The following is a 13,310-nucleotide window of genomic DNA, read 5'->3' as shown; positions in this document are numbered from 1 at the left end:
AGCATAGATTTTAACGTCATTTTCATTCACATATGTGCTTTCACTCTTTCTAGACTCATCCTTTTTGTCTAGAATAACTTTAGAAATGCAACAGGTTTCATATATTACAGGTATCATATTGTACGTTGTCCAATAAACAGGCATTTTAGTCTTTATATCATGCGTAATTGCTAAATACAAAAGTCTTTGCTAATACTGTTGTGACAAATATTTATATTTGTTTTCATTCCTATATTATGCATATGGAACGTTAGGAAAATCTCATGTCAGAACTGAGCTTTCTGCACTCACCGGCTCAGCACAGTCTGCAGGGGTACAGTTCCTTTCATTCCTTATGTGCGTCATTGCACCATTCTGAAGTAGCAAGTCTACCAGGGCTTCGTTCTTTCCTATCACGGCCTCGTGCAGTGCTGTATTTCCTTTGGCATTAGAAAGGTTAACAGAAGCTCCATGCTGGACAGCAAGATGAAATTGAAGTTATAAAGACAGAGTAGCATGAAATGGAGATAGCACATTACTATCTGTATTTCTCTCCTTTTCTTTTCAATGTATGAATGAGAACAATGCAACAGAAACCTTGTAGCTGTATACAAATGCAGAAAGCATATGCTAGCAATCACCAGTTCAACAATAAGCCACCTGATCATATTATTTCCTCCTTTCTCAAAGCCACAATTTCATGGATCAGCTCATTTCATTTTTGCATGTATCTACTACATATTCCAAGTTTAAGACATATTAAAAAAAAAAAAAACAAATCACAAAACCACAAAAAACTCTACGGGATAGAATCATAAGCAGGAAAACATAACACTTGCCACAAAAACGTTTCATAAAAACAGTTAGCTGTATGATAGTAAAGTAATATTTATCTAATAAAGCACCATGAAAGGAAGGGATCGAAAGGAGTGAGATAACAAATACTTTTATTTTTTCCCTGAGTAGTTTTGACAGAGAAATGTGTAACTAAAAATACTGATCCCGAGTACTGGGTAAGTACATATATCACATAAGAAACACTATTCTGAACATTCTGTTTTCAGAGATCCTACCTGTAACAACAAGGCAGTAGTTTCATACTGACCATTCAAGCATGCATAAATTAAAGGAGTATTTCCATATATATCCTTTTTATTTTGTTTAGCATTGTAATCCATCAGACACTTTACCACCTATTGAAAGAAGTAACAACTTTTAAATTTAAGATACCAGCTAACCATAATCATGCAGTGAAAGCCCCCCTCCTTTTGTTTTTAAACATTTTTTTTTGAAATCTAGAATGAAAAACAGATGGAAGAAAAAAGGATGGAGAAAACAAGTCTCATCTTTGCGAAACAGATGAACAGATGATAACCACAAGTATCTGTTCCTATCATACTAATTGTCATATTTTACCACACACTTTTTAAAAAAAAAATTAAGCAACTGAAAGAAAGGACAGAAAATAAAACTTGAGGTATGTGAAAAACACATAATCGGTAACTTAACAAAACATCAAAAACAAACCATCACAGCAACAGTATCCTTTCACCCTTTTCAAACTCATCAGAACACTTGGAAGGAGTTATGTTGTATATATACACCGCATGAACTAACCTTCATTAAGCTACAAGTTTGAGCTGTATTCTAGTTTTCTTCTTGCTTCCCTAGTGCTTTGTCTCCCCACCATCTTCACAATTCTCTCAATTTTTTTTTCCTCTTGCAGTCCTCAGCTCCTTATTCTTAAAACCCTAGTTTTCCACTTTTCTGCATATTCCCATTTGCGTTTCTGCACCTGTTCTTTCATGATTGTTGTTTTTCCTCTCTCATTTACTCTCCTTCCTGTATTAACAACCTCCTGTCACTAGCTCATGCTTCTCCTTCACTGCTTATGCTTCCCTGACTTGTAGTGAGGAATGAGGTTATCTGCTACCCTCAGAGCTCCATTTGGCTCATAATCTACTTAAATGAGCTGAAAGTAAAGTAAATATTTAATATTGTGCCTATTGAAGATACCAAGTCCACTGCATCAACAGATGTACACACAACCTCCTTGAACAGAAGGTACAGACAGAAAATACATAGGAACATTCAGCTGCACAAGCTATTTTTAAAGTGTTCAGTGTATGACAGTAGATATTTGCAGCACTTTCATTAAACCATTATTTCAGGTCATTTAAAAAGGAAAAGGTGCCTACTGAAACTGTTTCAGTTGAAAGATCCCCTTTTCATCTGGAGATTTTAGAGACTAAAAGAAAAAACAGAGTCACCAAACTAATTTTCACTGTTACTGGTTTAGTCTTGTTGATAATTTGTTGATAAGTTCACAAAACAGCTTTTTGTTGGTGGTTAAGTGTTAAATAGCTTGCATTTATGAAGAGGCTCAGTTACCTGGAAGTGACCTTTCTGGCAGGCTAGATGAAGAGGAACTGCATGTTTTGCATTCTTGGCACTGATACTTGCTCCATGTTGCAACAAGAGAGAGACAAGCTCAGAGTGTCCATGCAGTGCAGCCATATGCAATGGTGTAAAACCATCTCGGTTTGAAACGTTTACTCCAAGTCCATTAGCAGAGATCCTTGCAAATTTCTGTTGAAGAAAATACACAACAAAACTGTATAATTAATCATGCTACTTTCTGTTGACAAAAATGCAGACAAATACCTGCTCAGTATATGGACATTTCAAGAACTTCTGCTACAAAGCCTAATTTGAGACCTTCAGAGACAGAGTTCGTAAACCAGAGCAGCTTGGTAGTATTTTTCAACAGAACAATACTTTTCTTCCACCATGATAGCTTCATATAGAGAAATTCCAGGCAAAGTATTCATGATGCTTAAAAGAGGCTAAAGCAGCACATGTTGAGATGAATATAGCTGTTAGGATGCTCATACATATGGACAGTAAGTGTTAATATTATGAGTTACTTCCATTTATACAGACATTTATGCTCTTAGAGACAGACACTACACACCTATTTTACTGCTACATGAAGCTTCAGGTAGTAAAGATAAAAACTAAAATCAATTTTATTCATGTGGAAGTAACACTGGCCCAGAGAACAGACTCCCATAGGGAGTCAAAATAAGGAAACTCCCTGGAAGACAGCTTACACAGCAGTACAGTATAGAAGATCCTTTTTTACTCCTCTCACAAACTGTAGGTGCCTAAGATTTACAGTCGTAGACAATCTTTCATTCTGCCTATCCTCAGTGTGCTTTTAAATGTGTGCCTACCCTAATACAGTGGTTAAGACTAGTTAAAAAGCTCCTTCTACTTTTCATTCAGTAGGCAAGTAAATTCCACAGCAAATGCCATTCCTTCCCCTGTTATCAACAAAATGAACTTTATGTCTCAGGCTCTGGCATCTTTAGCACATGATCTCTGTACTGAAGGTACATGGACACATGTTACCAGAGAATAAAACGTGGCGTAAATGTGAAGCATTTTAGAACAACTAGCATACTCTTAGCCTGCACAAAAGGATTTTAGAAGAAGTTAAGCCATCTTACATTTTCTCAGTTAAGTGATATGGATACTGTTACCTCAAAGTAGCCAATACACTGAAAATTTATACTTTGGTTTGTTTTGCAATGACTTATCCAGTTATGTATACATTCAGACGTAGTAATACATGCTCTTCCTGAAAGGCAAGTAATTGGTTTTCTATTTCCAAGAAGCTGGGATCATTCTTTATTTAAATTTTTGGAAAAAAGTGTATTGTAAAGCCTGACTCTCCTCTACAGTCGTGATAAATAAGGGGAAAAGAAGTCCTTGCAATTATATTGTATCTCTGAAGAGGTTTTAGATATAGATTGTATGAAAGGTATCATGCAATTAAAAACTTTATCAGCATTACATTGATTATATAGGATTAGCAGGTATTCCTTGCTAACCTGATTACTAACAGATAAGTAGATGTTGTGGTTTAATCACTGATACTCTGTGACAGTTAGCAACATAAGCTATAAAAGAGAACCAGGACAAACTGAAGCTTAAAGATTTGTCCTTTTATTCAAAGTTGTCCAAACCTTAATGACAGCAGTCCACATCCTCTAAAAGCAAACTGCAAAGTTTTTTCACTCCATTAGATATTGGGCAAATCTTTGAACACTGTTCCTGTATCCAAAATTTTCTACAGTTCAATTAAAAAGAGAACAATTTCATAACACCAGATGAACTCTGTTAAGATCTGTATATATTCAACTGCTTTTTAGACAGAAATACAGAGGTCTTGGGAAATATGAATGCTACTTCCCTAGGGCTAAAAGTCACATTACAAGAATATAAATTATTCTTTTTACAGAATGAATATTCCAACCTTTTGTGCTGGCCCACATTTTGAGCACTGGCATAATGGATGGCAGAATTCTGGTTTTGATGTACTGGCTGTGTCATCCTCATCTTCTAAGTCTTCTTCCATCCATTCCAAGAGATAACGTACCTGGCAGAGAAAGCAAGTTCTCCTTTATAGAGTCCAAAGGTTCCATGTTCTAATAAATTTGCATATGTAGACAAGTAAGATTTCACAAACATACACTTGTGAATATCTCAGGGAGACTATATAGCTACCTCCTGGCATCAGCTGCCCAGAGGCCAAATTAAAAAATCAAATGTTATTGTTGACAAAGCATCTAGAAATTTTACCAAGCATAGCAGTGCAGTAAATTATAAACGACTTCCTGCTGTCTAATCAAGATTTCAGTGTTCTCTTATTCTCAAACCCTCCAAATCCTTTCAGCTCAGATGATCTGTGCCAGCACATATCAATGCAAATTTTATTTCATCTTTTGCCTTAACGAACGTAAGAAGCAACAAGGATGATAACATTTAACTGGTATCCAAAACTTTGCAGGGGCACTGATTTTCTTAGGTCTGTTACTTCCCAGGAGTTTTACATTTGCACTTTTTCCTCAATGTGCAATGCCTCCTTTTTGAGGGAGAGGCCATTACGGTTCAGGTTAGGGTTTAAGGATGAGGCATAGGGGTAGGGGTTAGGATTACGGTTGGGGGGTTAGGGTTAGGAGATAGGGTAGGCGTTAAGGGTTAGGGTTTAAGGGTCACGGATAGGGCTAGGGTAAGGGTTTGGGGGGTTAGGGCTAGGGTTAGGAGTTAGGGTTAGGGTTAGGATTTAGGATTAGAGTTTAGGGTTAGGGGTTAGGGTTGGGAGGTTAGGGTTACGGTTAAGGGTTAGGGTTACGGTTAGGGGCATAGGCTTAGGTTTAGCGTTAGGGTTAGGGTTTAAGCATTAGGGTATGGGTTAGGGGTTCGGGTTAGGAGGGGTTAGGAGTTACGGTTAGGGATAGGAATTAGGGTTAGAGTTAGGAGTTAGGGTTAGCGTTTGGGGTTAGAGTGCAGGGTTAGGGTTACGGTTTGGGGCATAGGGTTAGGTTTTGGGTTAGGGTTAGGGTTTAAGCGGTAGGGGTAGGGTGAGGGGTTAGGGTTAGAGGGGGGTTAGGGTTAGGGTTAGGGTTACGAGTTAGGGTTAGCGTTAGGAGTTAGGGTTAGCGTTTAGGCGTACGGTGTAGGGTTAGGATTTGGGTTAGGGTTAGGGTTTAAGCGTTAGCGGTAGGGTTAGGGGTTAGGCGGGGTTAGGGTTAGGGTTAGGGTTAGGAGTTAGGGTTAGTGTTTAGGCGTAGGGTGTAGGGTTAGGGTTACGGTTTGGGGCATAGGGTTAGGTTTTGGGTTAGGGTTAGGGTTTAAGCGGTAGGGGTAGGGTTAGGGTTTAGGGTTAGAGGGGGGTTAGGGTTAGGGTTAGGGTTAGGAGTTAGGGTTAGCGTTTAGGCGTAGGGTGTAGGGTTAGGGTTACGGTTTGGGGCATAGGGTTAGGTTTTGGGTTAGGGTTAGATTTTAAGCGGTAGGGGTAGGGTTAGAGGGGTTAGGGTTAGAGGGGGGTTAGGGTTAGGGTTAGGAGTTAGGGTTAGCGTTAGGAGTTAGGGTTAGCGTTTAGGCGTAGGGTGTAGGGTTAGGGTTACGGTTAGGGGCATAGGGTTAGGTTTTGGGTTAGGGTTAGGGTTTAAGCGGTAGGGGTAGGGTTAGGGTTTAGGGTTAGAGGGGTTTTAGGGTTAGGGTTAGGATTAGGAGTTAGGGTTAGCGTTAGGAGTTAGGGTTAGCGTTTAGGCGTACGGTGTAGGGTTAGGTTTTGGGTTAGGGTTAGGGTTTAAGCGTTAGCGGTAGGGTTAGAGGTTAGGAGGGGTTACGGTTAGGGTTAGGGTTAGGAGTTAGGGTTAGCATTTAGGCGTAGGGTGTAGGGTTAGGGTTACGGTTTGGGGCATAGGGTTAGGTTTTGGGTTAGGGTTAGGGTTTAAGCGGTAGGGGTAGGGTTAGGGGTTAGGGTTAGAGGGGGGTTAGGGTTAGGGTTAGGGTTAGGAGTTAGCGTTAGCGTTAGGAGTTAGGGTTAGCGTTTAGGGGTAGGGTGTAGGGTTAGGATTACGGTTTGGGGCATATGGTTAGGTTTTGGTTTAGGGTTAGGGTTTAAGCGGTAGGGGTAGGGTTAGGGTTTAGGGTTAGAGGGGGGTTAGGGTTAGGGTTAGGGTTAGGAGTTAGGGTTAGCGTTAGGAGTTAGGGTTAGCGTTTAGGCGTAGGGTGTAGGGTTACGGTTACGGTTTGGGGCATAGGGTTAGGTTTTGTGTTAGGGTTAGCGTTTAATCGTTAGCGGTAGGATTAGGGGTTAGGTGCGGTTAGGGTTAGCGTTAGAGTTAGGAGTTAGGGTTAGTGTTAGGAGTTAGGGTTAGCGTTTAGGGTTAGGCTGTAGGGTTAGGGTTACGGTTTGGGGCATAGGGTTAGGTTTTGGGTTAGGGTTAGATTTTAAGCAGTAGGGGTAGGGTGAGGCGTTAGGGTTAGAGGGGGGTTAGGGTTAGGGCTAGGGTTAGGAGTTAGGGTTAGCGTTAGGAGTTAGGGTTAGCGTTTAGGCGTAGGGTGTAGGGTTAGGGTTACGGTTCGGGGCATAGGGTTAGGTTTTGGGTTAGGGTTAGGGTTTAAGCGTTAGCGGTAGGGTTAGGGGTTAGGCGGGGTTAGGGTTAGGGTTAGGGTTAGGGTTAGGGTTAGGAGTTAGGGTTAGCGTTAGCAGTTAGGGTTAGCGTTTAGGCGTAGGGTGTAGGGTTATTGTTACGGTTTGGGGCATAGGCTTAGGTTTTGGGTTAGGGTTAGCGTTTAAGCGGTAGTGGTAGGGTTAGGGGTTAGGGTTAGAGGGGGGTTAGGGTTAGGGTTAGGGTTAGCGTTAGGGTTAGGAATTAGGGTTAGTATTAGGAGTAAGGGTTAGTGTTTAGGCATAGGGTTTAGGGTTAGGGTTACGTTTTGGGGCATAGGGTTAGGTTTTGGGTTAGGGTTAGCGTTTAAGCGGTAGGGGTAGGGTGAGGGGTTAGGGTTGGGGGGGGTTAGGGTTAGGGTTAGGAGTTAGGGTTAGCGTTAGCAGTTAGGGTTAGCGTTTAGGCGTAGGGTGTAGGGTTAGGGTTATGGTTTGGGGCATAGGGTTAGGTTTTTGGTTAGGGTTACGCTTTAAGCGTTAGCAGTAGGGTTAGGGGTTAGGCGGGGTTAGGGTTAGGGTTAGGGTTAGGGTTAGGCGTTAGGGTTAGCGTTAGCAGTTAGGGTTAGCGTTTAGGGTTAGGGTGTAGGGTTAGGGTTACGGTTTGGGGCATAGGGTTAGGTTTTGGGTTAGGGTTAGGTTTTAAGCAGCAGGGGTAGGGTGAGGGGTTAGGGTTAGAGAGGAGTTAGGGTTAGGGTTAGGGTTAGGGTTTAGGGTTAGGGTTAGGGTTAGGGTTAGGGTTAGGGTTAGGGTTAGGGTTAGGGTTTAGTGTTAGGGTGTAGTGTTAGGGTTACGGTTAGGGTTAGGGTTAGGGTTAGGGTTAGGGTTAGGAGTTAGAGTTAGCGTTTAGGGTTAGGGTGTAGTGTTAGGGTTACGGTTTGGGGCATGGGATTAGGTTTTGGGTTAGGGTTAGGATTTAAGCGGTAGGGGTAGGTTGAGGGGTTAGGGTTAGAGGGGGGTTAGGGTTAGGGTTAGGGTTAGGGTTAGGAGTTAGAGTTTGGGTTAGGAGTTAGGGTTAGCGTTTAGGCGTAGGGTGTAGTGTTAGGGTTACGGTTTGGGGCATAGGGTTAGGTTTTGGGTTAGGGTTAGCGTTTAAGCGGTAGGGGTAGGGTTAGGGGTTAGGGTTAGAGTGGGGTTAGGGTTAGGGTTAAGAGTTAGGGTTAGCGTTAGGAGTTAGGGTTAGCGTTTAGGCATAGGGTGTAGGGTTAGGGTTACGGTTTCGGGCATACGGTTAGGTTTTGGGTTAGGGTTACGGTTTAAGCGTTAGCAGTAGGGTTAGGGGTTAGGCGGGGTTAGGGTTAGGGTTAGGGTTAGGGTTAGGAGTTAGGGTTAGCGTTAGGAGTTAGGGTTAGCGTTTAGGGTTAGGGTGTAGGGTTAGGGTTACGGTTTGGGGCATAGGGTTAGGTTTTGGGTTTGGGTTAGCGTTTAAGCAGTAGGGGTAGGGTGAGGGGTTAGGGTTAGAGGGGAGTTAGGGTTAGGGTTAGGGTTAGGAGTTAGGGTTAGCGTTAGGAGTTAGGGTTAGCGTTTAGGCATAGGGTGTAGTGTTAGGGTTACGGTTTGCGGCATAGGGTTAGGATTTGGTTTAGCGTTAGGCTTTAAGCGGTAGGGGTAGGGTTAATGGTTAGGGTTAGAGTGGGGTTAGTGTTAGGGTTAGGGTTAAGAGTTAGGGTTGGCGTTAGGAGTTAGGGTTAGCGTTTAGGCGTAGGGTGTAGGGTTAGGGTTACGGTTTGGGGCATAGGGTTAGGTTTTGGGTTAGGGTTAGGGTTTAAGCGTTACCGGTATTATTATGGGTTAGGCGGGCTTAGGGTTACGGTTAGGGTTAGGGTTAGGAGTTAGGGTTAGCGTTAGGAGTTAGGGTTAGCGTTTAGGGTTAGGGTGTACTGTTAGGGTTACGGTTTGGGGCATAGGGTTAGGTTTTGGGTTAGGGTTAGGTTTTAAGCGATAGGGGTAGGGTTAGGGGTTAGGGTTAGAGGGGAGTTAGGGTTAGGGTTAGGGTTAGGAGTTAGGGTTAGCGTTAGGAGTTAGGGTTAGCGTTTAGGCTTAGGGTGTAGGGTTAGGGTTACGGTTTGGGGCATAGGGTTAGGTTTTGGGTTAGGGTTACGGTTTAAGCGTTAGCAGTAGGGTTAGGGGTTAGTCGGGGTTAGGGTTAGGGTTAGGGTTAGGGTTAGGAGTTAGGGTTAGCGTTTGGAGTTTGGGTTAGCGTTTAGGCTTAGGGTGTAGGGTTAGGGTTACGGTTTGGGGCATAGGGTTAGGTTTTGGGTTAGGGTTAGGTTTTAAGCGGTAGGGGTAGGGTGCGGGGTTAGGGTTAGAGGGGGGTTAGGGTTAGGGTTAGGGTTAGGAGTTAGGGTTAGCGTTAGGAGTTAGGATTAGCGTTTAGGCATAGGGTGTAGTGTTAGGGTTACGGTTTGGGGCATAGGGTTAGGTTTTGGGTTAGGGTTAGCGTTTAAGCGGTAGGGGTAGGGTTAGGGGTTAGGGTTAGAGTGGGGTTAGGGTTAGGGTTAGGGTTAAGAGTTAGGGTTAGCGTTAGGAGTTAGGGTTAGCGTTTAGGCATAGGGTGTAGTGTTAGGGTTACGGTTTGCGGCATAGGGTTAGGATTTGGTTTAGCGTTAGGCTTTAAGCGGTAGGGGTAGGGTTAATGGTTAGGGTTAGAGTGGGGTTAGTGTTAGGGATAGGGTTAAGAGTTAGGGTTAGCGTTAGGAGTTAGGGTTAGCGTTTAGGCGTAGGGTGTAGGGTTAGGGTTACGGTTTGGGGCATAGGGTTAGGTTTTGGGTTAGGGTTAGGGTTTAAGCGTTACCGGTATTATTATGGGTTAGGCGGGCTTAGGGTTACGGTTAGGGTTAGGGTTAGGAGTTAGGGTTAGCGTTAGGAGTTAGGGTTAGCGTTTAGGGTTAGGGTGTAGGGTTAGGGTTACGGATTGGGGCATAGGCTTAGGTTTTGGGTTAGGGTTATGTTTTAAGCGATAGGGGTAGGGTTAGGGGTTAGGGTTAGAGGGGAGTTAGGGTTAGGGTTAGGGTTAGGAGTTAGGGTTAGCGTTAGGAGTTAGGGTTAGCGTTTAGGCTTAGGGTGTAGGGTTAGGGTTACGGTTTGGGGCATAGGGTTAGGTTTTGGGTTAGGGTTAGGATTTAAGCGGTAGGGGTAGGGTGAGGGCTTAGGGTTAGAGGGGGGTTAGGGTTAGGGTTAGGGTTAGGAATTAGGGTTAGCATTAGGAGTTTGGGTTAGCTTTTAGCCGTCGGGTGTAGGGTTAGGGTTACGGTTTGGGGCATACGGTTAGGTTTTGGGTTAGGGTTACGGTTTAAGCGTTAACAGTAGGGTTAGGGGTTAGGCGGGGTTAGGGTTAGGGTTAGGGTTAGGGTTAGGAGTTAGGGTTAGCGTTTGGAGTTTGGGTTAGCGTTTAGGGTTAGGGTGTAGGGTTAGGGTTACGGTTTGGGGCATAGGGTTAGGTTTTGGGTTAGGGTTAGGTTTTAAGCGGTAGGGGTAGGGTGCGGGGTTAGGGTTAGAGGGGGGTTAGGGTTAGGGTTAGGGTTAGGAGTTAGGGTTAGCGTTAGGAGTTAGGGTTAGCGTTTAGGCATAGGGTGTAGTGTTAGGGTTACGGTTTGCGGCATAGGGTTAGGTTTTGAGTTAGGGTTAGCGTTTAAGCGGTAGGGGTAGGGTTAGGGGTTAGGGTTAGAGCGGGGTTAGGGTTAGGGTTAGGGTTAAGTGTTAGGGTTAGCGTTAGGAGTTAGGGTTAGCGTTTAGGCATAGGGTGTAGGGTTAGGGTTACGGTTTCGGGCATACGGTTAGGTTTTGGGTTAGGGTTACGGTTTAAGCGTTAGCAGTAGGGTTAGGGGTTAGGCGGGGTTAGGGTTAGGGTTAGGGTTAGGGTTAGGAGTTAGGGTTAGCGTTTGGAGTTTGGGTTAGCGTTTAGGGTTAGGGTGTAGGGTTAGGGGTACGGTTTGGGGCATAGGCTTAGGTTTTGGGTTTGGGTTAGCGTTTAAGCGGTAGGGGTAGGGTGAGGGGTTAGGGTTAGAGGGGAGTTAGGGTTAGGGTTAGGGTTAGGAGTTAGGGTTAGCGTTAGGAGTTAGGGTTAGCGTTTAGGCATAGGGTGTAGTGTTAGGGTTACGGTTTGCGGCATAGGGTTAGGATTTGGTTTAGCGTTAGGCTTTAAGCGGTAGGGGTAGGGTTAATGGTTAGGGTTAGAGTGGGGTTAGTGTTAGGGTTAGGGTTAAGAGTTAGGGTTAGCGTTAGGAGTTAGGGTTAGCGTTTAGGCGTAGGGTGTAGGGTAAGGGTTACGGTTTGGGGCATAGGGTTAGGTTTTGGGTTAGGGTTAGGGTTTAAGCGTTACCGGTATTATTATGGGTTAGGCGGGCTTAGGGTTACGGTTAGGGTTAGGGTTAGGAGTTAGGGTTAGCGTTAGGAGTTAGGGTTAGCGTTTAGGGTTAGGGTGTACTGTTAGGGTTACGGTTTGGGGCATAGGGTTAGGTTTTGGGTTAGGGTTAGGTTTTAAGCGATAGGGGTAGGGTTAGGGGTTAGGGTTAGAGGGGAGTTAGGGTTAGGGTTAGGGTTAGGAGTTAGGGTTAGCGTTAGGAGTTAGGGTTAGCGTTTAGGCTTAGGGTGTAGGGTTAGGGTTACGGTTTGGGGCATAGGGTTAGGTTTTGGGTTAGGGTTAGGATTTAAGCGGTAGGGGTAGGGTGAGGGCTTAGGGTTAGAGGGGGGTTAGGGTTAGGGTTAGGGTTAGGAATTAGGGTTAGCAATAGGAGTTTGGGTTAGCTTTTAGCCGTCGGGTGTAGGGTTAGGGTTACGGTTTGGGGCATACGGTTAGGTTTTGGGTTAGGGTTACGGTTTAAGCGTTAACAGTAGGGTTAGGGGTTAGGCGGGGTTAGGGTTAGGGTTAGGGTTAGGGTTAGGAGTTAGGGTTAGCGTTTGGAGTTTGGGTTAGCGTTTAGGCTTAGGGTGTAGGGTTAGGGTTACGGTTTGGGGCATAGGGTTAGGTTTTGGGTTAGGGTTAGGTTTTAAGCGGTAGGGGTAGGGTGCGGGGTTAGGGTTAGAGGGGGGTTAGGGTTAGGGTTAGGGTTAGGAGTTAGGGTTAGCGTTAGGAGTTAGGGTTAGCGTTTAGGCATAGGGTGTAGTGTTAGGGTTACGGTTTGGGGCATAGGGTTAGGTTTTGGGTTAGGGTTAGCGTTTAAGCGGTAGGGGTAGGGTTAGGGGTTAGGGTTAGAGTGGGGTTAGGGTTAGGGTTAGGGTTAAGAGTTAGGGTTAGCGTTAGGAGTTAGGGTTAGCGTTTAGGCATAGGGTGTAGTGTTAGGGTTACGGTTTGCGGCATAGGGTTAGGATTTGGTTTAGCGTTAGGCTTTAAGCGGTAGGGGTAGGGTTAATGGTTAGGGTTAGAGTGGGGTTAGTGTTAGGGTTAGGGTTAAGAGTTAGGGTTAGCGTTAGGAGTTAGGGTTAGCGTTTAGGCGTAGGGTGTAGGGTTAGGGTTACGGTTTGGGGCATAGGGTTAGGTTTTGGGTTAGGGTTAGGTTTTAAGCGTTACCGGTATTATTATGGGTTAGGCGGGCTTAGGGTTACGGTTAGGGTTAGGGTTAGGAGTTAGGGTTAGCGTTAGGAGTTAGGGTTAGCGTTTAGGGTTAGGGTGTAGGGTTAGGGGTACGGTTTGGGGCATAGGCTTAGGTTTTGGGTTAGGGTTATGTTTTAAGCGATAGGGGTAGGGTTAGGGGTTAGGGTTAGAGGGGAGTTAGGGTTAGGGTTAGGGTTAGGAGTTAGGGTTAGCGTTAGGAGTTAGGGTTAGCGTTTAGGCTTAGGGTGTAGGGTTAGGGTTACGGTTTGGGGCATAGGGTTAGGTTTTGGGTTAGGGTTAGGATTTAAGCGGTAGGGGTAGGGTGAGGGCTTAGGGTTAGAGGGGGGTTAGGGTTAGGGTTAGGGTTAGGAATTAGGGTTAGCATTAGGAGTTTGGGTTAGCTTTTAGCCGTCGGGTGTAGGGTTAGGGTTACGGTTTGGGGCATACGGTTAGGTTTTGGGTTAGGGTTACGGTTTAAGCGTTAACAGTAGGGTTAGGGGTTAGGCGGGGTTAGGGTTAGGGTTAGGGTTAGGGTTAGGAGTTAGGGTTAGCGTTTGGAGTTTGGGTTAGCGTTTAGGCATAGGGTGTAGTGTTAGGGTTACGGTTTGCGGCATAGGGTTAGGTTTTGGGTTAGGGTTAGCGTTTAAGCGGTAGGGGTAGGGTTAGGGGTTAGGGTTAGAGTGGGGTTAGGGTTAGGGTTAGGGTTAAGAGTTAGGGTTAGCGTTAGGAGTTAGGGTTAGCGTTTAGGCATAGGGTGTAGGGTTAGGGTTACGG

At 44.6% G+C, this 13,310-nt stretch overlaps 1 protein-coding gene across 2 annotated transcripts in view; it reads right to left on the bottom strand.

The window, feature by feature from the left end:
• Positions 1-13,310, bottom strand: part of ANKRD27 (ankyrin repeat domain 27) — a 228,778-nt gene that overhangs the window by 6,403 nt on the left and 209,065 nt on the right. For both annotated transcript variants that reach the window (XM_074839392.1, XM_074839393.1), the window contains exons 22-25: positions 4,301-4,423; positions 2,371-2,568; positions 1,053-1,172; positions 292-453 (exon numbers count right to left, since the gene is read on the bottom strand). In XM_074839392.1, the coding sequence (XP_074695493.1) occupies positions 292-453; positions 1,053-1,172; positions 2,371-2,568; positions 4,301-4,423 (603 nt within the window). The remainder of the gene's footprint in view (positions 1-291; positions 454-1,052; positions 1,173-2,370; positions 2,569-4,300; positions 4,424-13,310) is intronic.

Source organism: Strix aluco, chromosome 14, assembly GCF_031877795.1.
Source record: "Strix aluco isolate bStrAlu1 chromosome 14, bStrAlu1.hap1, whole genome shotgun sequence".
NCBI classification, from domain to species: Eukaryota; Metazoa; Chordata; class Aves; order Strigiformes; family Strigidae; genus Strix; species Strix aluco.
Note: the sequence above shows the minus strand (reverse complement) of the source record. Positions and strands in the feature narration are given on the sequence as shown.